We start from the raw sequence: 24,957 nt of genomic DNA, 5'->3' as shown, positions 1-24,957 counted from the left end.
CATCATCAGTAGTTAGTTGGTTGGTTGTAGTTGATCGGTACCACATCATCAGTAGTTAGTTGGTTGGTTGTAGTTGATCAGTACCACATCATCAGTAGTTAGTTGGTTGTAGTTGATCGGTACCACATCATCAGTAGTTAGTTGGTTGGTTGTAGTTGATCGGTACCACATCATCAGTAGTTAGCTGGTTGTAGTTGATCGGTACCACATCATCAGTAGTTGGTTGGTTGTAGTTGATCGGTACCACATCATCAGTAGTTAGTTGGTTGTAGTTGATCGATACCACATCATCAGTAGTTAGTTGGTTGGTTGTAGTTGATCGGTACCACATCATCAGTAGTTAGCTGGTTGGTTGTAGTTGATCGGTACCACATCATCAGTAGTTAGTTGGTTGTAGTTGATCGGTACCACATCATCAGTAGTTAGCTGGTTGTAGTTGATCGGTACCACATCATCAGTAGTTAGCTGGTTGTAGTTGATCGGTACCACATCATCAGTAGTTAGTTGGTTGGTTGTAGTTGATCGGTACCACATCATCAGTAGTTAGCTGGTTGGTTGTAGTTGATCGGTACCACATCATCAGTAGTTAGCTGGTTGGTTGTAGTTGATCGGTACCACATCATCAGTAGTTAGCTGGTTGTAGTTGATCGGTACCACATCATCAGTAGTTAGCTGGTTGGTTGTAGTTGATCGGTACCACATCATCAGTAGTTAGCTGGTTGGTTGTAGTTGATCGGTACCACATCATCAGTAGTTAGTTGGTTGTAGTTGATCGGTACCACATCATCAGTAGTTAGTTGGTTGTAGTTGATCGGTACCACATCATCAGTAGTTAGCTGGTTGTAGTTGATCGGTACCACTATCATCAGTAGTTAGCTGGTTGTAGTTGATCGGTACCACATCATCAGTAGTTAGCTGGTTGTAGTTGATCGGTACCACATCATCAGTAGTTAGCTGGTTGGTTGTAGTTGATCGGTACCACATCATCAGTAGTTAGCTGGTTGTAGTTGATCGGTACCACATCATCAGTAGTTAGCTGGTTGTAGTTGATCGGTACCACATCATCAGTAGTTAGTTGGTTGTAGTTGATCGGTACCACATCATCAGTAGTTAGTTGGTTGTAGTTGATCGGTACCACATCATCAGTAGTTAGCTGGTTGTAGTTGATCGGTACCACATCATCAGTAGTTAGCTGGTTGTAGTTGATCGGTACCACATCATCAGTAGTTAGTTGGTTGTAGTTGATCGGTACCACATCATCAGTAGTTAGCTGGTTGTAGTTGATCGGTACCACATCATCAGTAGTTAGCTGGTTGTAGTTGATCGGTACCACATCATCAGTAGTTAGCTGGTTGTAGTTGATCGGTACCACATCATCAGTAGTTAGCTGGTTGTAGTTGATCGGTACCACATCATCAGTAGTTAGCTGGTTGGTTGTAGTTGATCGGTACCACATCATCAGTAGTTAGCTGGTTGGTTGTAGTTGATCGGTACCACATCATCAGTAGTTAGTTGGTTGTAGTTGATCGGTACCACATCATCAGTAGTTAGTTGGTTGTAGTTGATCGGTACCACATCATCAGTAGTTAGCTGGTTGTAGTTGATCGGTACCACATCATCAGTAGTTAGCTGGTTGTAGTTGATCGGTACCACATCATCAGTAGTTAGTTGGTTGTAGTTGATCGCTACCACATCATCAGTAGTTAGCTGGTTGTAGTTGATCGGTACCATATCATCAGTAGTTAGCTGGTTGTAGTTGATCGGTACCACATCATCAGTAGTTAGCTGGTTGTAGTTGATCGGTACCACATCATCAGTAGTTAGCTGGTTGGTTGTAGTTGATCGGTACCACATCATCAGTAGTTAGCTGGTTGGTTGTAGTTGATCGGTACCACATCATCAGTAGTTAGCTGGTTGGTTGTAGTTGATCGGTACCACATCATCAGTAGTTAGTTGGTTGTAGTTGATCGGTACCACATCATCAGTAGTTAGCTGGTTGTAGTTGATCGGTACCACATCATCAGTAGTTAGCTGGTTGGTTGTAGTTGATCGGTACCACATCATCAGTAGTTAGTTGGTTGTAGTTGATCGGTACCACATCATCAGTAGTTAGCTGGTTGTAGTTGATCGGTACCACATCATCAGTAGTTAGCTGGTTGTAGTTGATCGGTACCACATCATCAGTAGTTAGTTGGTTGTAGTTAATCGGTACCACATCATCAGTAGTTAGTTGGTTGTAGTTGATCGGTACCACATCATCAGTAGTTAGTGTGCAGAAACCTTTTAACATTTACAATATCTGTGAACGATACTTTACACTCTGTCAAGACATGAAGATAAAGTCTGAGCGGTTGCATCTTGGGAAGTATTGATTCTCTCTCTCTCTCTCCCTACAGTCCTCTGAAGGACTCTGATAAGGACCGGCGTCTATCGGTGGAGATCTGGGATTGGGATCTGACCAGCAGGAACGACTTCATGGGAGCGCTCTCATTCGGCGTCTCAGAGCTCCAGAAACAAGGAGTGGATGGATGGTGAGATGGAGGGAGGGAGAGAGAGAGAGAGGAGGATTTTTTTTATTTTTTATTATTTTTATTTTACCTTTATTTAACTAGGCAAGTCAGTTAAGAACAAATTCTTATTTTCAATGACAGCCTAGGAACAGTGGGTTAACTGCCTTGTTCAGGGGCAGAACGACAGATTTGTACCTTGTCAGCTCAGGGATTCGAACTTGCAACCTTTCGGTTAGTAGCCCAACACTCTAACCACTAGGCTACCCTGCCGCCCCAGGATGGATGGAGGGAGGGAGGGAGGGAGGATGGTGAGATGGAGGGATGGATGGATGGAGGGAGAGGAGGATGGAGGGATGGATGGAGGGAGGTAGAGGAGGATGGAGAGATGGAGGGAGGGTGAGGAGGATGGATGGAGGGAGGAAGGGGAGGATGGAGGGAGGGAGAGGAGTATAGAGGGAGGGAGAGGAGGATAGAGAGGTAGAGAGAGGCATCCACAAACTCCAGAAACAAGGAGTGGGCGGATGGAGGGAGGGAGGGAGGGTGAGATGGAGGGAGGGAGGGAGGGAGGGAGGGAGAGGAGGATGGTGAGATGGAAGGAGGGAGGGAGGGAGGGAGGGTGAGATGGAGGGAGGGAGGGAGGGAGGGAGGGAGAGGAGGATGGTGAGATGGAAGGAGGGAGGGAGTGAGGGAGAGGAGGATGGTGAGATGGAAGGATGGAGGGAGGGAGAGGAGGATGGTGAGATGGAAGGAGGGAGGAGCAGGGCGGGGGACAGTTTCCCAGAGTGTTGATCTATAGGGCTCTATTTTAACAACCCTAACACAACGGTCAATCTGAGCTCAGGTGGTAATGTTATGGGTTCAGGGGGGTCAGGAATAGTTTTTGCTATTTTCACTGTTACAAAATGATCGGCCGACTTGCTGGCATTTGGGCTGGGTTTGATGAATAAGCAAGTTGTGGGTGTGTCGAGAGATGGCCTTTCACTGACCAATCAGAACGTGCTCCATGGTGAATTATGTGGTTGTTTCAAGTTGTGTATTTATGATATTTTATGTTTTTGCCTTGGAATCAACTCCAGAAATGAAATAACAAAACGTAGAGCTATCTTTGCTAAATACATTGACTTGAACCCATTTGCAGTCCACAGTAATTCCATGGCTTCAATAACGTTCACACTGATATAGGGACTAGGTGTACTGTAAATGACATTATGGCTGAGCATGGACAACACTGTCAATAAACAGATTACATTCACTATTGATACGACCTGAAAACAGACCGATTTTTATTCTAATCAAATTCTAAACAAAATGAAAACAACTTGTTTTAAAATAGGCTGTTTCACACTTACAGGCACCATCATTTCTCCCCGTGGCCATATAATATTAAAACAGCACAGACTATGGCCATATAATATTAAAACAACACAGACTATGGCCATATAATATTAAAACAACACAGACTATGGCCATATAATATTAAAACAACACAGACTATGGCCATATAATATTAAAACAACACAGACTATGGCCATATAATATTAAAACAGCACAGACTATGGCCATATAATATTAAAACAACACAGACTATGGCCATATAATATTAAAACAACACAGACTATGGCCATATAATATTAAAACAACACAGACTATGGCTATATAATATTAAAACAACACAGACTATGGCCATATAATATTAAAACAACACAGACTATGGCTATATAATATTAAAACAACACAGACTATGGCCATATAATATTAAAACAACACAGACTATGGCTATATAATATTAAAACAACACAGACTATGGCTATATAATATTAAAACAACACAGACTATGGCCATATAATATTAAAACAACACAGACTATGGCTATATAATATTAAAACAACACAGACTATGGCCATATAATATTAAAACAACACAGACTATGGCTATATAATATTAAAACAACACAGACTATGGCCATATAATATTAAAACAACACAGACTATGGCTATATAATATTAAAACAACACAGACTATGGCGGGTTTTACCTCCAAACTGTTCCCAGTTGCTGGCCCAATATAAATAGGAAGGGAGAGAATGTCCTCTCCCCCGTTCCACTGCTCCCCAATAGGAAGGGAGAGAATGTCCTCTCCCCCGTTCCACTGCTCCCCAATAGGAAGGGAGAGAATGTCCTCTCCCCCGTTCCACTGCTCCCCAATAGGAAGGGAGAGAATGTCCGCTCCCCCGTTCCACTGCTCCCCAATAGGAAGGGAGAGAATGTCCGCTCCCCCGTTCCACTGCTCCCCAATAGGAAGGGAGAGAATGTCCTCTCCCCCGTTCCACTGCTCCCCAATAGGAAGGGAGAGAATGTCCTCTCCCCCGTTCCACTGCTCCCCAATAGGAAGGGAGAGAATGTCCTCTCCCCCGTTCCACTGCTCCCCAATAGGAAGGGAGAGAATGTCCGCTCCCCCGTTCCACTGCTCCCCAATAGGAAGGGAGAGAATGTCCTCTCCCCCGTTCCACTGCTCCCCAATAGGAAGGGAGAGAATGTCCTCTCCCCCGTTCCACTGCTCCCCAATAGGAAGGGAGAGAATGTCCTCTCCCCCGTTCCACTGCTCCCCAATAGGAAGGGAGAGAATGTCCTCTCCCCCGTTCCACTGCTCCCCAATAGGAAGGGAGAGAATGTCCTCTCCCCCGTTCCACTGCTCCCCAATAGGAAGGGAGAGAATGTCCTCTCCCCCGTTCCACTGCTCCCCAATAGGAAGGGAGAGAATGTCCTCTCCCCCGTTCCACTGCTCCCCAATAGGAAGGGAGAGAATGTCCTCTCCCCCGTTCCACTGCTCCCCAATAGGAAGGGAGAGAATGTCCTCTCCCCCGTTCCACTGCTCCCCAATAGGAAGGGAGAGAATGTCCTCTCCCCCGTTCCACTGCTCCCCAATAGGAAGGGAGAGAATGTCCTCTCCCCCGTTCCACTGCTCCCCAATAGGAAGGGAGAGAATGTCCTCTCCCCCGTTCCACTGCTCCCCAATAGGAAGGGAGAGAATGTCCTCTCCCCCGTTCCACTGCTCCCCAATAGGAAGGGAGAGAATGTCCTCTCCCCCGTTCCACTGCTCCCCAATAGGAAGGGAGAGAATGTCCTCTCCCCCGTTCCACTGCTCCCCAATAGGTCTGTGTTTTATAAACCTAAACAGAACCATCTTACAGATCAGATCACGTTCACACGTCTCTAGAAGTTGCATTGAATGTGCGTCACGGAAGTTGTCACCATAAAACCAGTAAGGTGATTCATTCATATCAGATTGATTGTAATGAAATGAAATGAAAACAAGCAATCGGCAAAAAAAAATGTAAAACAACAATAAATAAATGTAAAATATAATGACATCATAAAATCTTCAGGATAAACAAGACAGGCATTGCTGTTGAAGGTCCCCAAAGTACACACACATCTCTGGGTCGCTCGTCTTTTCAGTTCGCTGCTGCCAGCGACTGGAACGAGCTGCAACATACACTCAAACTGGACAGTTTTTATCTCTTTATTCAAAGACTCAATAATGGACACTCTCACTGACAGTAGTGGCTGCTTCGTGTCAAGTATAGTTGTCTCTTGCCCTTTGTGCTTGTTGTCTGTGCCCAATAATGTTTGTACCATGTTGTGTTGCTATCATGTTGTTGTCATGTTGTGTTGCTACCATGTTGTTGTCATGTTGTGTTGCTACCATGTTGTTGTCATTTTGTGTTGCTACCATGTTGTTGTCATGTTGTGTTGCTACCCTGCTGTGTTGTCATGTGTTGCTGCCATACTATGTTGTTGTCTTAGGTCTCTCTTTATGTAGTGTTATGGTGTCTCTCTTGTCGAGATGTGTATTTTGTCCATATTTATATATATTTATAATTTATTTTTAATCCCAGGCCCCCGTCCCTGCAGGAGGCCTTTTGGTAGGCCGTCATTGTAAATAAGAATTTGTTCTTAACTGACTTGCCTAGTTAAATAAAGGTTAAATAAAGATCATTTTTTAAAAAGCCTTCGTTATAGCAGGCCTAAGGGTGGGCTTGGGTTTAGAACATATGAAGCGGAAAACAAGCCATTTTTTACAGGTTACAGATAACTTCTAAATACCAGAATCACCGATATTCACAGAGGGTCTCGTCTCTCGTTTCATGACGGGCATGGACACGTAGCCTACACCATGGGGGGGGTTACACACCTCCAAAACGGGACCTAAATGGATAAAATAATGTGGGTCTGTCTACAAGGTAGAGATCCAAAGGGAATGTCAGCTCACTGTTTCACTCCTCTCTAACTTGACGTTTTAATAAAGCTTTGGTGATTTAAGATGTATTTCCAAGCGGTCTCAGGAGCCAATCCCTTTATGGACAGTCTTGACTACTTCACGATTGCATTGGGCAGACAAAAAAAAAAGCCTTAATTGTTTTTTTTATAAATCAAATACCACGAAATGGGAGAAGAAAAAAAACCTTAGTTTATGTTTCTAAATAGGAAGTATACAGGCACCAAAAGCACGTTAGGCTGCTCTTGTTCCATGTACATATGAGCAGTATGCATCACAGCTGGATAGGCTGAGTTTCCTCTGTCAGAATTCATTCCAGTTCCTGTTTTTGGTTGGTCTTAAATATCCCCATCAGCTCTGCCTGAAATTACCACTTTGGATCATGTTTTTAAGGACACGCCTAAAATATTTCCACCCCTCCCATCTGAGTGCAGGGCTGATTATAAAACAGGTAAATTGCCAAACCTGGCGTTAGGGCTGTGAAAATGCCAGTGCGCCCTGTTGTTACCTAACGAAATGTCAAAGTAACGTGAATTTGAAACTAGTGCCACTTTAACGCCAGCCGAACACAGAGCCAATGGTATGAATCTGTAGTGTTAATCCATATATTCTACAGGTTTAAATTGTTGTCCCAAGAGGAGGGAGAGTACTTTAATGTTCCTGTCCAACCAGACGGAGAGGACGGCAACGAGGAACTACGACAGAAGTTTGAGGTGAGAGAAACCAATGACATCACTGGCGGGAGGTGAGTGTGTCAGCCAGAGGGAGGGCTGCTAGTATTATATCCTTGGCTCCAAATACCTTATTTTTACCCGCTCAGCCTAATGTTACCCCATCGGCTCTCCATTTAGGCCTGTTCCAACCTCTATGTAACAGTCCCCTGTTCCAACCTCTATGTAACAGTCCCCTGTTCCAACCTCAATGTAACAGTCCCCTGTTCCAACCTCGATGTAACAGTCCCCTGTTCCAACCTCGATGTAACAGTCCCCTGTTCCAACCTCGATGTAACAGTCCCCTGTTCCAACCTCGATGTAACAGTCCCCTGTTCCAACCTCGATGTAACAGTCCCCTGTTCCAACCTCGATGTAACAGTCCCCTGTTCCAACCTCGATGTAACAGTCCCCTGTTCCAACCTCTATGTAACAGTCCCAGGTTCCAACCTCTATGTAACAGTCCCCTGTTCCAACCTCTATGTAACAGTCCCCTGTTCCAACCTCGATGTAACAGTCCCCTGTTCCAACCTCTATGTAACAGTCCCCTGTTCCAACCTCTATGTAACAGTCCCCTGTTCCAACTTCTTTGTAACAGTCCCCTGTTCCAACTTCTTTGTAACAGTCCCCTGTTCCAACTTCTATGTAACAGTCCCCTGTTCCAACCTCTATGTAACAGTCCCCTGTTCCAACCTCTATGTAACAGTCCCCTGACCTTGATGAATGATGTGAGCTTAATGTTTAGAGAGAGAAAAGCAGATATTTATACTCTTCAGTCCTGACTGCAATTCTTCTAGATTGAAGAACATGTAGTTAGGTTTTCTGGCAGTTATCAAACTGAAAATGTTGCCATAAGAAACTGTAACTCTGATCATAAGTTGTCTCTCCCCGTCAGAGGGCTAAGATCGGTCCTGGTAAGAACACAGACGGCTCCTCCTCTAACTCCACCTCTAAGTACGATAGCAACGGTAACCAGGACCGTGTCAAACTGACAGACTTCAACTTCATTATGGTGTTGGGCAAGGGTAGCTTCGGGAAGGTACGTGGTGGAGAGACTGTATGTGGGGGACGGAAAGATTGTATGTGGGGGACAGAGAGACTGGTTGGAGAGACTGGGGGGTGGAGAGACTGTATGTGGGGGACGGAGTGACTGTATGTGGGGGACGGAGAGACTGTATGTGGGGGACGGAGAGACTGTATGTGGGGGACGGAGAGACTGTATGTGGGGGACGAGAGACTGTATGTGGGGGACGGAGAGACTGTATGTGGGGGACGGAGAGACTGTATGTGGGGGACGAGAGACTGTATGTGGGGGACGGAGAGACTATGTGGGGGACGGAGAGACTGTGTGGGGGACGAGAGACTGTATGTGGGGGACGGAGAGACTGTATTTGGGGGACGGAGAGACTATGTGGGGGACGGAGAGACAGTGTATTTGGGGGACGGAGAGACAGTGTATTTGGGGGACGGAGAGACAGTGTATTTGGGGGACGGAGAGACTGTATGTGGGGGACGGAGAGACTGTATGTGGGGGACGGAGAGACAGTGTATTTGGGGGACGGAGAGACAGTGTATTTGGGGGACGGAGAGACTGTATGTGGGGGACGGAGAGACTGTATGTGGGGGACGGAGAGACTGTATGTGGGGGACGGAGAGACTGTATGTGGGGGACGGAGAGACTGTATGTGGGGGACGGAGAGACAGTGTATTTGGGGGACGGAGAGACTGTATGTGGGGGACGGAGAGACTGTATGTGGGGGACGGAGAGACTGTATGTGGGGGACGGAGAGACTCTATGTGGGGGACGGAGAGACAGTGTATTTGGGGGACGGAGAGACCGTATGTGGGGGATTGAGAGACTGTATGTGGGGGACGGAGAGACAGTGTATTTGGGGGACAGAGAGACAGTGTGTTACTCTGTTAAAGATCCTGTTAAATATCCCCTCATCTCTAGGTGATGTTAGCAGAGCGTAAAGGAGCAGACGAGCTGTACGCCGTAAAGATCCTGAAGAAGGATGTGGTGATCCAGGATGATGATGTGGAGTGTACCATGGTGGAGAAGAGAGTCCTGGCGTTGTCCGGGAAACCTCCCTTCCTCACACAGCTCCACTCCTGCTTCCAGACCATGGTAAACACACACACACACACACACACACACACAGGGGCACACACCATTCTCAAGAGCCATTCTCAAGAGTGTTTTCTGAGGTGGAATTCTGGGAATACCTGGGGAATACTGAACAGTCTCTTCTCTCTCTCTTTCTCCTCCCTTGCTGTCTCTCTCTTTTTCTCTCTGTCTCTTTCTACCTCTCTCCTCATTCTCTTTGTCTTCTCTTGAGAGCCAGGTCTGTCTATGGTGGCCTCTTTCAATAGCAAGGCTATGCTCACTGAGTCTGTACATAGTCAAGGATTTCCTTAAGTTTGGGTCAGTCACAGTGGTCAGGTATTCTGCCACTGTGTACTCTCTGTTTAGGGACCGATAACATTCCAGTTTGCTATGTTTTTTTGGTTGATTCTTTCCAGTGTGTCAAATAGTTATATTTGTGTGTTTCTGGCCTGGGGCTTTGTGGGGTGTTGTGTTTGTGAACAGAGACCCAGAACCAGTTGACTGAAGAAACTCTTCTCTAGGTTAATCTCTCTTTAGGTGAGGGCTCTGTGGTGGTTGTAGAATTAAACAGCTCTTTTATGGATTTTGATAATGAGCAGGTATAGTCCTATTTCTGCTCTGCCTGCATTGTTTTGGGTTTTGCGTTGTACACAAAGTATATTTTTGCAGAATTCTGCATGCAGAGTCTCAATTGAGTGTTAGTCCCATTTTTTGTGAATTATTGGTTGGTTAGTGGACCCCAGACCTCACAACCATAGAGGGCAATGGGTTCGATAACTGATTGAAGTATTTTTTGCCAGATCCTAATTGGGATGTTGAGTTTTATGTTCCTTTTGATGGCGTAGAAGACCCTTCTTGCCTTGTCTCTCATATCGTTCACAGCTTTGTGGAAGTTACCTGTGGTGTTGATGTTTAGACCGAGGCAGGTGTAATTCTTTGTGTGCTCTAGAGCCACAGTGTCTAGATAGAATTTGTATTTGTTGTCTTGGCTACTGGACCTTTTCTGGAACACCATTATTTTTATCTTTCTGAGATGTACTGTCAGGGCCCAGGTCTGACAGAATCTATGAAGAAGATCTCGGTGCTGCTCTAGGCCCTCCTTGGTTGGGGACAGAAGCACCAGATCATCTGCAAACAGTAGACATTTTGATTTCTGAATCCAGTAGGGTGAGGCCGGGTGCTGCAGACTGTTCTAGTGCCTTCGCCAGTTTTTTGCTAAATATGCTGAAGAGAGTGGGGCTCAAGCTGCAGCCCTGTCTCACCCCACGGTCCTAAGGAAATAAATCTGTGCATTTTATTGCCAATTTGTTGTTTGTGTACAATGATTTTATAACTTAATTTACTTTCCCCCCCAACACCGCTTCCATCAATTTGTATAGCAGACCTTGATGCCAACTTGAGTCAAAAGCTTCTTTTTTTAAATCAACAAAGCATGAGGAGACTTCGCTTTTGTTTTTGTTTGTTTGTCAATAAGGGTGTGCAGGGTGTATACGTGGTCTGTCGTACAGTATTTTGGTAAGAAACCAATTTGACATTTGCTCAGGACAATGTTTTCATTGTGACAATGTTGATGATACTGCAGAGGATTTTTCAGAGATTGCTATTGACGCATATTCCACTGTAATTATTCCAGTATTTAAAAGAATGTAATAAAATGTATGCACTCTACTGTAAGTTGCTCTGGATAAGAGCGTCTGCTAAATGACTAAAATGTAAAATTTAATTATTGGGGTCAAATTTGTGTCCACTTTTGTGGATAAGGGAGATCAGTCCTTGGTTCCAAATATTAGGGAAGATGCCAGAGCTGAGAATTATGTTTAAGAATAGCCAATTGGAATTTGTGATCTATATATTTTAGTTTAGTCAACACCACGGGCCTTTTTGGGTTGGAGGGTTTGTATTTTGACCTGTAGTTCATTCACTGTAATTGGAGAATCCAGTGGGTTCTGTTAGTCTTTAATAGTTGATTCTAAGATTTGTATTTGATCATGTATATGTTTTTTGCTGTCTGTTCTTTGTTATACGGCTAAAAGATTGGAGAAGTGGTTTATCCATACGTCTCCATTTTGGAAAGATAACTCTTCGGGTTGTAGTTTGTTTAGTGTGTTTCCGATTTTCCCAGAAGTGGTTAGAGTCTATGGATTCTTCGATCACACTGAGCTGATTTCTGACGTGCTGTTCCTTCTTTTTTCTAAGTGTTTCACTGTAGTGAAGACGTAGGCTCAGGTTTTCTGGTTCTCTGTTTTTGGTTGGATAGGTTTCTCAATTTCTTTCTTAGGTTTTTTGCGTTCTTCATCAAACCATTTGTCATTGTTGTTAATTTTCTTAGGTTGTCCGCTTGAAATTTTTAGATTTGATGTCAAATATACTGTTCAGGCTTCCTACTGCTGAGTTTGCACCTTCGCTATTGCAGGGAAACATTTTGTCCAGGAAGTTGTCTAGGAGGGATGGGATTTGTTGTTGGCCTACAGTTTTTCATTAGGTTTCTACACTACCTTCCTTCCATCTGTACTGTGATCTGATAGGCTTTCAGTGGGCTGACTGTGGTCTGATAGGGCTGTCAGTGGGCTGACTGTGGTCTGATAGGGCTGTCAGTGGGCTGACTGTGGTCTGATAGAGGTGTCAGTGGGCTGACTGTGGTCTGATAGGGGTGTCAGTGGGCTGACTGTGGTCTGATAGGGGTGTCAGTGGGCTGACTGTGGTCTGATAGAGGTGTCAGTGGGCTGACTGTGGTCTGATAGAGGTGTCAGTGGGCTGACTGTGGTCTGATAGGCTGTCAGTGGGCTGACTGTGATCTGATAGGCTGCCAGTGGGCTGACTGTGGTCTGATAGGCTGCAAGTGGGCTGACTGTGGTCTGATAGGGGTGTCAGTGGGCTGACTGTGGTCTGATAGGGGTGTCAGTGGGCTGACTGTGGTCTGATAGGGGTGTCAGTGGGCTGACTGTGGTCTGATAGGCTGCCAGTGGGCTGACTGTGGTCTGATAGGCTGCCAGTGGGCTGACTGTGGTCTGATAGGGGTGTCAGTGGGCTGACTGTGGTCTGATAGGGGTGTCAGTGGGCTGACTGTGGTCTGATAGGGGTGTCAGTGGGCTGACTGTGGTCTGATAGGGGTGTCAGTGGGCTGACTGTGGTCTGATAGGGGTGTCTGTGGGCTGACTGTGGTCTGATAGAGGTGTCTGTGGGCTGACTGTAGTCTGATAGGGGTGTCAGTGGGCTGACTGTGGTCTGATAGGCTGTCAGTGGGCTGACTGTGATCTGATAGGCTGTCAGTGGGCTGACTGTAGTCTGATAGAGATGTCAGTGGGTTGACTGTGATCTGATAGGCTGTCAGTGGGCTGACTGTGGTCAGATAGGCAGTCAGTGGGCTGACTGTGGTCTGATAGAAGTGTCAGTGGGCTGACTGTGGTCTGATAGGGATGTCAGTGGGCTGACTGTGGTCTGATAGGGGTGTCAGTGGGCTGACTGTGGTCTGATAGGGGTGTCAGTGGGCTGACTGTGGTCTGATAGAGGTGTCAGTGGGCTGACTGTGGTCTGATAGAGGTGTCAGTGGGCTGACTGTGATCTGATAGGGGTGTCAGTGGGCTGACTGTGGTCTGATAGAGGTGTCAGTGGGCTGACTGTGATCTGATAGGCTGTCAGTGGGCTGACTGTGATCTGATAGGGGTGTCAGTGGGCTGACTGTGGTCTGATAGAGGTGTCAGTGGGCTGACTGTGATCTGATAGGCTGTCAGTGGGCTGACTGTGATCTGATAGGCTGCCAGTGGGCTGACTGTGGTCTGATAGGGGTGTCAGTGGGCTGACTGTGGTCTGATAGGGGTGTCAGTGGGCTGACTGTGGTCTGATAGAGGTGACTGTGGGCAGACTGTAGTCTGATAGGGGTGTCAGTGGGCTGACTGTGGTCTGATAGGCTGTCAGCGGGCTGACTGTGATCTGATAGGCTGTCAGTGGGCTGACTGTAGTCTGATAGAGATGTCAGTGGGTTGACTGTGATCTGATAGGGCTGTCAGTGGGCTGACTGTGGTCTGATAGAGGTGTCAGTGGGCTGACTGTGGTCTGATAGGGGTGTCAGTGGGCTGACTGTGGTCTGATAGAGGTGTCAGTGGGCTGACTGTGGTCTGATAGAGGTGTCAGTGGGCTGACTGTGATCTGATAGGGGTGTCAGTGGGCTGACTGTGGTCTGATAGGGCTGACTGTGGTCTGATAGAGGTGTCAGTGGGCTGACTGTGATCTGATAGGCTGTCAGTGGGCTGACTGGATCTGATAGGCTGTCAGTGGGCTGACTGTGGTCTGATAGGCTGCCAGTGGGCTGACTGTGGTCTGATAGGGGTGTCAGTGGGCTGACTGTGGTCTGATAGGGGTGTCAGTGGGCTGACTGTGGTCTGATAGGGGTGTCAGTGGGCTGACTGTGGTCTGAATGGGGTGTCAGTGGGCTGACTGTGATCTGATAGGGGTTTCAGTGGGCTGACTGTGGTCTGATAGAGGTGTCAGTGGGCTGACTGTGGTCTGATAGGGGTGTCAGTGGGCTGACTGTGGTCTGATAGGCTGTCAGTGGGCTGACTGTGATCTGATAGGCTGTCAGTGGGCTGACTGTAGTCTGATAGAGATGTCAGTGGGTTGACTGTGATCTGATAGGCTGTCAGTGGGCTGACTGTGGTCAGATGGGCTGACTGTGGTCTGATAGAGGTGTCAGTGGGCTGACTGTGGTCTGATAGGGCTGTCAGTGGGCTGACTGTAGTCTGATAGAGGTGTCAGTGGGCTGACTGTGGTCTGGTAGGCTGTCAGTGGGCTGACTGTGGTCTGATAGGCTGTCAGTGGGCTGACTGTGGTCTGATAGGGGTGTCAGTGGGCTGACTGTGGTCTGATAGGGCTGTCAGTGGGCTGACTGTGGTCTGATAGGGCTGTCAGTGGGCTGACTGTGATCTGATAGGGCTGTCAGTGGGCTGACTGTGATCTGATAGGGGTGTCAGTGGGCTGACTGTGGTCTGATAGGGGTGTCAGTGGGCTGACTGTGGTCTGATAGAGGTGACTGTGGGCAGACTGTAGTCGGATAGGGGTGTCAGTGGGCTGACTGTGGTCTGATAGGCTGTCAGCGGGCTGACTGTGATCTGATAGGCTGTCAGTGGGCTGACTGTAGTCTGATAGAGATGTCAGTGGGCTGACTGTGGTCTGATAGGGGTGTCAGTGGGCTGACTGTGGTCTGATAGGGGTGTCAGTGGGCTGACTGTGGTCTGATAGAGGTGTCAGTGGGCTGACTGTGGTCTGATAGGGGTGTCAGTGGGCTGACTGTGGTCTGATAGAGGTGTCAGTGGGCTGACTGTGGTCTGATAGAGGTGTCAGTGGGCTGACTGTGATCTGATAGGGGTGTCAGTGGGCTGACTGTGGTCTGATAGAGGTGTCAGTGGGCTGACTGTGGTCTGATAGGGCTGACTGTGGTCTGATAGAGGTGTCAGTGGGCTGACTGTGATCTGATAGGCTGTCAGTGGGCTGACTGTGATCTGATAGGCTGTCAGTGGGCTGACTGTGGTCTGATAGGCTGCCAGTGGGCTGACTGTGGTCTGATAGGGGTGTCAGTGGGCTGACTGTGGTCTGATAGGGGTGTCAGTGGGCTGACTGTGGTCTGATAGGGGTGTCAGTGGGCTGACTGTGGTCTGAATGGGGTGTCAGTGGGCTGACTGTGATCTGATAGGCTGTCAGTGGGCTGACTGTGATCTGATAGGCTGTCAGTGGGCTGACTGTAGTCTGATAGAGATGTCAGTGGGTTGACTGTGATCTGATAGGCTGTCAGTGGGCTGACTGTGGTCTGATAGAGGTGTCAGTGGGCTGACTGTGGTCTGATAGGGGTGTCAGTGGGCTGACTGTGGTCTGATAGAGGTGTCAGTGGGCTGACTGTGGTCTGATAGAGGTGTCAGTGGGCTGACTGTGATCTGATAGGGGTGTCAGTGGGCTGACTGTGGTCTGATAGGGCTGACTGTGGTCTGATAGAGGTGTCAGTGGGCTGACTGTGATCTGATAGGCTGTCAGTGGGCTGACTGATCTGATAGGCTGTCAGTGGGCTGACTGTGGTCTGATAGGCTGCCAGTGGGCTGACTGTGGTCTGATAGGGGTGTCAGTGGGCTGACTGTGGTCTGATAGGGGTGTCAGTGGGCTGACTGTGGTCTGATAGGGGTGTCAGTGGGCTGACTGTGGTCTGAATGGGGTGTCAGTGGGCTGACTGTGATCTGATAGGGGTTTCAGTGGGCTGACTGTGGTCTGATAGAGGTGTCAGTGGGCTGACTGTGGTCTGATAGGGGTGTCAGTGGGCTGACTGTGGTCTGATAGGCTGTCAGTGGGCTGACTGTGATCTGATAGGCTGTCAGTGGGCTGACTGTAGTCTGATAGAGATGTCAGTGGGTTGACTGTGATCTGATAGGCTGTCAGTGGGCTGACTGTGGTCAGATGGGCTGACTGTGGTCTGATAGAGGTGTCAGTGGGCTGACTGTGGTCTGATAGGGCTGTCAGTGGGCTGACTGTAGTCTGATAGAGGTGTCAGTGGGCTGACTGTGGTCTGGTAGGCTGTCAGTGGGCTGACTGTGGTCTGATAGGCTGTCAGTGGGCTGACTGTGGTCTGATAGGGGTGTCAGTGGGCTGACTGTGGTCTGATAGGGCTGTCAGTGGGCTGACTGTGGTCTGATAGGGCTGTCAGTGGGCTGACTGTGATCTGATAGGGCTGTCAGTGGGCTGACTGTGATCTGATAGGGGTGTCAGTGGGCTGACTGTGGTCTGATAGGGGTGTCAGTGGGCTGACTGTGGTCTGATAGAGGTGACTGTGGGCAGACTGTAGTCTGATAGGGGTGTCAGTGGGCTGACTGTGGTCTGATAGGCTGTCAGCGGGCTGACTGTGATCTGATAGGCTGTCAGTGGGCTGACTGTAGTCTGATAGAGATGTCAGTGGGCTGACTGTGGTCTGATAGGGGTGTCAGTGGGCTGACTGTGGTCTGATAGGCTGCCAGTGGGCTGACTGTGGTCTGATAGGCTGCCAGTGGGCTGACTGTGGTCTGATAGGGGTGTCAGTGGGCTGACTGTGGTCTGATAGGGGTGTCAGTGGGCTGACTGTGGTCTGATAGAGGTGTCAGTGGGCTGACTGTGGTCTGATAGGGGTGTCAGTGGGCTGACTGTGGTCTGATAGAGGTGTCAGTGGGCTGACTGTGGTCTGATAGAGGTGTCAGTGGGCTGACTGTGATCTGATAGGGGTGTCAGTGGGCTGACTGTGGTCTGATAGAGGTGTCAGTGGGCTGACTGTGGTCTGATAGGGCTGACTGTGGTCTGATAGAGGTGTCAGTGGGCTGACTGTGATCTGATAGGCTGTCAGTGGGCTGACTGTGATCTGATAGGCTGTCAGTGGGCTGACTGTGGTCTGATAGGCTGCCAGTGGGCTGACTGTGGTCTGATAGGGGTGTCAGTGGGCTGACTGTGGTCTGATAGGGGTGTCAGTGGGCTGACTGTGGTCTGATAGGGGTGTCAGTGGGCTGACTGTGGTCTGAATGGGGTGTCAGTGGGCTGACTGTGATCTGATAGGCTGTCAGTGGGCTGACTGTGATCTGATAGGCTGTCAGTGGGCTGACTGTAGTCTGATAGAGATGTCAGTGGGTTGACTGTGATCTGATAGGCTGTCAGTGGGCTGACTGTGGTCAGATGGGCTGACTGTGGTCTGATAGAGGTGTCAGTGGGCTGACTGTGGTCTGATAGGGCTGTCAGTGGGCTGACTGTGGTCTGATAGGCCTGTCAGTGGGCTGACTGTAGTCTGATAGAGGTGTCAGTGGGCTGACTGTGGTCTGGTAGGCTGTCAGTGGGCTGACTGTGGTCTGATAGGGGTGTCAGTGGGCTGACTGTGGTCTGATAGGGCTGTCAGTGGGCTGACTGTGGTCTGATAGGGCTGTCAGTGGGCTGACTGTGGTCTGATAGGGCTGTCAGTGGGCTGACTGTGGTCTGATAGGGCTGTCAGTGGGCTGACTGTGGTCTGATAGGCTGTCAGTGGGCTGACTGTGGTCTGATAGGGGTGTCAGTGGGCTGACTGTGGTCTGATAGGGCTGTCAGTGGGCTGACTGTGGTCTGATAGGGCTGTCAGTGGGCTGACTGTGGTCTGATAGGGCTGTCAGTGGGCTGAGGTCAGTGATAAAGGAGTCCACAGTACCACTACATAGAGAGGAGCTATAGGTCCATCTACCGTAGGAGTCTCCTTGAAGCCTACCATTGACTATGTATGAAATCAAATCAGATGTTATTGGTCACATACACATGGTTAGCAGATGTTAGTGCGAGTGTAGCGAAATGGTTGTGCTTCTAGTTCCGACCTTGCAGTAATACCTAACAAGTAATCTAACAAAATCACAACAACTACCTTATACACACAAGTGTAAAGGAATGAATAAGAATATGTACATATAAATATATGGATGAGCGATGGCCGAATGGTGTAGGCAAGATGTAATAGATGGTGTAGAGTACAGTATATACATATGAGAAGAGTATTGTAGGGTATGAAAACATATAAAGCAGCATTGTTTAAGGTGGCTAGTGATACATTACATCAGGATGGCAAGATGCAGTAGATGGTATGGAGTACAGTATATACATATGAGATGAGTAATGTAGGGTATGTAAGCATTATATATAGTGGCTAGTGATAAATTGATTACATCAATTGTTCCATTATTAAAGTGGCTAGAGATTTGAGTCAGTATGTTGGCAGCAGCCACTCAATTTTTTACATTTTACATTTTAGTCATTTAGCAGACGCTCTTATCCAGAGCGACTTACAGTAGTGAATGCATACATTTAATTTCATACATTTCGTAAATGTTTTTCCCCCGTACTGGTCCCCCGTGGGAATCGAACCCACAACCCTGGCGTTGCAAACACCATGCTCTACCAACTGAGCCACACGGGACCATCAATGTTAGTGATGGCCGTTTAACAGTCTGATGGCCTTGAGATAGAAGCTGTTTTTCAGTCTCTCAGTTCCAGCTTTGATGCACCTGTACTGACCTCGCCTTCTGGATGATAGCAGGGTGAACAGGCAGTGGCTCGGGTGGTTGATGTCCTTGATGGTCTTTTTGGCCTTCCTGTAACATCGAGTGCTGTAGGTGTCCTGGAGGGCAGGTAGTTTGCCCCCGGTGATGCGTTGTGCAGACCTCACTACCCTCTGGAGAGCCCTGCGGTTGCGGACGGTGCAGTTGCTGTACCAGGCGGTGATACAGCCCGACAGGATGCTCTCAATTGTGCATCTGTAAAAGTTTGTCAGGGGGTTTTAGGGGCCAAGCCAAATTTCTTCAGCCTCCTGAGGTTGAAGAGGCGCTGTTGCGCCTTCTTCACCACACTGTCTGTGTATGTGGACCATTTCAGTTTGTCCGTGATGTTCCACCTTTTCCACTACTGTCCCGTCGATGTGGATAGGGGGGTGCTCCCTCTTCTGTTTCCTGAAGTCCACGATCATCTCCTTTGTTTTGTTGACATTGAGTGAGAGGTTATTTTCCTGACACCACACTCTGAGGGCCCTCACCTCCTCCCTGTAGGCCGTCTCGTCGTTGTTGGTAATCAAGCCTACCACTGTAGTGTTGTCTGCAAACTTGATGATTGAGTTGTAGGCGTGCATGGCCACGCAGTCGTGGGTGAACAGGGAGTACAGGAGAGGGCTGAGAAAGTACATACCCAGCGTGCGACAGAGCTGCAGGAGTTGTGACACGTTTTTGTTGGTTATGTTGTCATAGTTGTGCCTAGGGGGGCATATGGGGGAGGGAAAAAAGAGCTCATTTCCTTTTGAATTTCTATCCAAATGTAAAATGTTCCTGTTTTGACTAATTTAATAGAGTGGGTTAAGGCAGGCTCTATTCCAAGTTAGCATATCCATTGAGTCTCTTCCCTGTTTTGCTCCTGGTAGGTTGGCTTCTGCTATTTGGGGCAAAGGCAGATAACCTCAGGCCTTGGATAATCCAGGATGAGATAGTGAAGGCTTTGTGTTCCATAAAGTGTCCAATGTTGCTAGTCGTGTGGTTTGGCCTCAGAACAGTAAGTGTGAGCAGAGCCTGCTGAGCATCTGGTACATGCCATTGACATGCGCTAGTGTAAGAGTGGGGGTTGGGCCTGTTCGCCTGCTCACAGCCTGGGCGTATGTGTGACTTCCATGTTGAGGCCCTCTTTGCGGGAGTGGGGGGCATGGGGTGGGCAGGAGAGGCATAGGTCTGATCTGAGGGGCCTATATGAGTACAATCTGTTGCTTGTGTGTGTCCCGCTGTGGTGTCGAAGCTATGGTCTGAGATGGACTGTTCTGCTGTGGTGTGGAGACTTTGGTCAGGATCTGGAGATGGACTGTTCTGCTGTGGTGTGGAGACTTTGGTCAGGATCTGGAGATGGACTGTTCTGCTGTGGTGTGGAGACTTTGGTCAGGATCTGGAGATGGACTGTTCTGCTGTGGTGTGGAGACTTTGGTCAGGATCTGGAGATGGACTGTTCTGCTGTGGTGTGGAGACTTTGGTCAGGATCTGGAGATGGACTGTTCTGCTGTGGTGTGGAGACTTTGGTCAGGATCTGGAGATGGACTGTTCTGCTGTGGTGTGGAGACTTTGGTCAGGATCTGGAGATGGACTGTTCTGCTGTGGTGTGGAGACTTTGGTCAGGATCTGGAGATGGACTGTTCTGCTGTGGTGTGGAGACTTTGGTCAGGATCTGGAGATGGACTGTTCTGCTGTGGTGTGGAGACTTTGGTCAGGATCTGGAGATGGACTGTTCTGCTGTGGTGTGGAGACTTTGGTCAGGATCTGGAGATGGACTGTTCTGCTGTGGTGTGGAGACTTTGGTCAGGATCTGGAGATGGACTGTTCTGCTGTGGTGTGGAGACTTTGGTCAGGATCTGGAGATGGACTGTTCTGCTGTGGTGTGGAGACTTTGGTCAGGATCTGGAGATGGACTGTTCTGCTGTGGTGTGGAGACTTTGGTCAGGATCTGGAGATGGACTGTTCTGCTGGCTTCTCTGCGGGGGTGGCCAGCTCTCTAATGGGTTGTTCCTCTGTCACACGTCATCGTTCTCACCCTCTCCTCCAGCAGTCTGATCCTCTCCTCTAGTGCTCTGTTCTTCTCCTGCTCTTTCTCCTGTTGATGTTGTCTCACCACAGTCCAGAGTGCAGATATGTCTCTCTCCACCTCCAGCTCTCCGGGTCTGCTTGAAGGGGTTGTTCTTGTTGTTGATGGAGTCTCTCTCTCTTTGTCTCTCTTTCTCTGTCCCTCTCTCTGTGTTTATCTCTGTCTCTCTCTCTGTTTCTATCTCCCTCCCCTCTCTCTTTAACCCTTCTCTCTCTCTCTCTCTCTCTCCTCCAGGACAGGTTATATTTTGTGATGGAGTATATCAACGGAGGAGACCTCATGTATCAGATCCAGCAGGTCGGCAAGTTCAAGGAACCCCACGCTGTGTGAGTACACACACCACACACACACACACACGCATGCACGCACGCACGCACTCCTGTGCCTGGTCTAACTCAGTGTGTGTGTGTGTAGTTTCTATGCTGCAGAGATCTCCATCGGCCTCCTCTTCCTCCATTCCAAAGGCATCGTTTACCGGTGAGTGACTGTTTTACTTCAACACACTAACACATCCCTAATGGTCTATCATGGTCCAAACACACTAACACATCCCTAATGGTCTATCATGGTCCAAACACACTAACACATCCATAATGGTCTATCATGGTGCAAATACACTAACACATCCCTAATGGTCTATCATGGTGCAAATACACTAACACATCCCTAATGGTCTATCATGGTCCAAACACACTAACACATCCCTAATGGTCTATCATGGTCCAAACACACTAACACATCCATAATGGTCTATCATGGTGCAAATACACTAACACATCCCTAATGGTCTATCATGGTGCAAATACACTAACACATCCCTAATGGTCTATCATGGTCCAAACACACTAACACATCCCTAATGGTCTATCATGGTGCAAATACAGTAACACATCCCTAATGGTCTATCATGGTCCAAACACACTAACACATCCCTAATGGTCTATCATGGTCCAAACACACTAACACATCCCTAATGGTCTATCATGGTCCAAACACACTAACACATCCCTAATGGTCTATCATGGTCCAAACACACTAACACATCCTTAATGGTCTATCATGGTGCAAATACACTAACACATCCCTAATGGTCTTTCATGGTTCAAATACACTAACACATCCATAATGGTCTATCATGGTCCAAACACACTAACACATCCCTAATGGTCTATCATGGTCCAAACACACTAACACATCCCTAATGGTCTATCATGGTCCAAACACACTAACACATCCCTAATGGTCTATCATGGTCCAAACACACTAACACATCCCTAATGGTCTATCATGGTCCAAATACACTAACACATCCCTAATGGTCTATCATGGTCCAAACACACTAACACATCCATAATGGTCTATCATGGTCCAAACACACTAACACATCCCTAATGGTCTATCATGGTGCAAATACACTAACACATCCCTAATGGTCTATCATGGTCCAAATACACTAACACATCCATAATGGTCTATCATGGTCCAAACACACTAACACATCCCTAATGGTCCATCATGGTTCAAACACACTAACACATCCATAATGGTCTATCATGGTCCAAACACACTAACACATCCCTAATGGTCTATCATGGTCCAAACACACTAACACATCCCTAATGGTCTATCATGGTGCAAATACACTAACACAGTCGTGAAACGGGCACGACAACACCGCTTCCCCCTCAGGAGACTGAAAAGATTTGTCATGGGCCCTCAGATCCGCAGCAGTCTAAGGCACTGCATCTCAGGGCTAGAGCCGTCACTACAGACCCTGAATCGATTCCAGGCTGTATAACAACTGGCCGTGATTGGGAGTCCCATAGGGCGGCGCACAATTGGCCCAGCATCGTCCGGGTTTGGCCGGGGTAGGCCGTCATTGTAAATAAGAATTTGTTCTTAACTGACTTGCCAAGTTACATATTACCTCAACAACCTCATACCCCTGCACATTGACTCGGTACTTGTACTCCTTGTACATAGTCTCATTATTGTGTCACTATTTCCTTTATTTTTTTGCAGATTTTTTTGTCTTACTTTTTAAATCTGCATTGTTGGGAAAGGGTTCGTAAGTAAGCATTTCACAGGAACAGCTGGTGCTCTCATGCATGGTTCAGTGTTGCTTGTCTCGAAGCAAGCATAGAAGGCATTTAGCTTGTCTGGTAGCCTCGCATCACTGGTGTCGTGATTTGACTTTCAACATTAATCTAAAGACTGTTATTTATCGAATCAATCTAAATATGGTTAATTGTTACCCGATTTAAATTAATCATGTAACAATTAACTCTGGCCTTACTTCTGATTCAGTACTACACAAATTGGTTTATTATTTATTTACTAGCTAACTAAATGGTAAAATAGGATAAACATGCACAAAACAGGTCCCTAGCAGACTGACAACAATGTAGCTGCTTGTTACATAAGACATGGAAAGGGCGAGAGAGAGAGAGACAGAGACCGGAACCGGGCCGCCTTGGTAAGGGGGTTGGACCTTTTCGCTGCACACTTGTAAGGCTCTGATTGTCCCAAAATGGTTCCACAAGTCTTCTTCTACTGTTGTTCTCCTCTGCAGTTGTCTGGTATCCGGTGACTTGTCGTGTAGTCCTGAACGGAACTACAGAGTTGATTCTCCTTCCATTCGCTCTTAAAAATGCCTCTTTGAAGATAGGCTAGCCAGCCGTGTCGATGATTCCCAGTGAGGTCATGAGATGGTTTGAGCAGACTAGTAGAATGGTCCCACTTAAATTTGCTTTTCTAGTACCAGTGATTGTCCGGGAGGTGAGTTTATCGTCTCTACCTCGTGTTGAGATTGAGTTCAAACCACTTTAAGCGTGAGCTGCAGCTCTACGTCTCTCTGGTCTAATACTTTAAACGTGAGCTGCAGCTCTACGTCTCTCTGGTCTAATACTTTAAACGTGAGCTGCAGCTCTACGTCTCTCTGGTCTAATACTTTAAACGTGAGCTGCAGCTCTACGTCTCTCTGGTCTAATACTTTAAACGTGAGCTGCAGATCTACGTCTCTCTGGTCTAATACTTTAAACGTGAGCTGCAGCTCTATGTCTCTCTGGTCTGGTATGTTAATTCTTAACCCATAATTTTATACAGTTTGTACAAAAGGGGCGGTACAATCAGGCTGACACGTTCTCTGACCTCACTCACGGGCATGACTTGTCACTGTACAAAGTTTATGTAAAACAATTATCTCTTATGGCTCCTAAAATCATACCCCTCTCTTAACAGAAACACTTTCATCATTGTTCATATTTCATGCACAACACATAGGATGGACACATCACTCATGTAGTGGATAGACTTTCCAAGTTACAGTATTTCCTTTATAACATTTTTAATGACATCACAAAATAACAACCTAAATTACATTAGTGTTCTATAGATCGCCTCTGACCGTTCCCCGCGTTCTATGTTAGAAATATTGTTCCTGTATTCACTTTAGAAGGTGTTAGAGTTTTAGCGGGAAAAGTATTCTTAAAACAAAGCACATTCCTTGGCTGAATTTGTAGAGGGAGACCTGAATCTTCTCTCCTTGATTTACACCCGGGCGTGAGTTGTTAACCCCCACCAGTTCCACCCTCTGCGGGTGAGAGTGGGTCTGGTTGAAGTTATTCATTGCAAACCTGATCTGACCTTTTTGGATCCTCACAGGACTGGGCACCTTGCAGCTAGGTTTCCCTTTTTAATCCGTAATAGTTTGCAAGTCCTGAAAGATCCGTCGAGCGTCAGAGCCGGCCTAGTAGGATGCGATCTTAGTCCTGTAGTGACGCTTTGCTTGTTTGATGGCTCGTCAGAGGTCGTAGCGGGATTTCTTATCAGGATTAATCCCTCTCCTTGAAACCGGCAGCTCTAGCCTTTAGCCTTTAGCCTTTAGCTCAGTGCGGATGTTGCCTGTAATCCATGGCTTCTGAATGAACCATTACATAATGGTTACATAATGGTTCATTAATTTACATAATGGTTACATAATGGTAACATAATGGTTACATAATGGATCATTCATTTACATAATGGTTACATAATGGTTCACCCATTTGCATAATGGTAACATAATGGTTACATAATGGTTCATTCATTTACATAATGGTTACATAATGATTACATAATGGTTCAACTATTTACATAATGGTTACATAATGGTTACCTGGAGGAAAATGGGGGGAGGGTCTTGCTTTTTCAATTTCAGCCTAGATGAAATGTCAATTTCTTTCTCAGTTTTTCTAGA

At 47.3% G+C, this 24,957-nt stretch overlaps 1 protein-coding gene across 2 annotated transcripts in view; it reads left to right on the top strand.

Moving 5' to 3' along the window:
* The window catches only part of LOC106595901 (protein kinase C beta type), a 169,643-nt gene that overhangs the window by 128,632 nt on the left and 16,054 nt on the right, over positions 1–24,957 (top strand). For both annotated transcript variants that reach the window (XM_082958476.1, XM_082958475.1), the window contains exons 7-12: positions 2,397–2,531; positions 7,405–7,501; positions 8,394–8,537; positions 9,453–9,626; positions 20,955–21,046; positions 21,135–21,197. In XM_082958476.1, coding sequence (XP_082814602.1) covers positions 2,397–2,531; positions 7,405–7,501; positions 8,394–8,537; positions 9,453–9,626; positions 20,955–21,046; positions 21,135–21,197 — 705 coding nt within the window. The remainder of the gene's footprint in view (positions 1–2,396; positions 2,532–7,404; positions 7,502–8,393; positions 8,538–9,452; positions 9,627–20,954; positions 21,047–21,134; positions 21,198–24,957) is intronic.

Source organism: Salmo salar, chromosome 12 (assembly GCF_965601325.2).
Source record: "Salmo salar chromosome 12, fSalSal1, whole genome shotgun sequence".
Lineage (NCBI taxonomy): Eukaryota > Metazoa > Chordata > Actinopteri > Salmoniformes > Salmonidae > Salmo > Salmo salar.
This window is presented reverse-complemented; position numbering and strand designations above follow the sequence as displayed.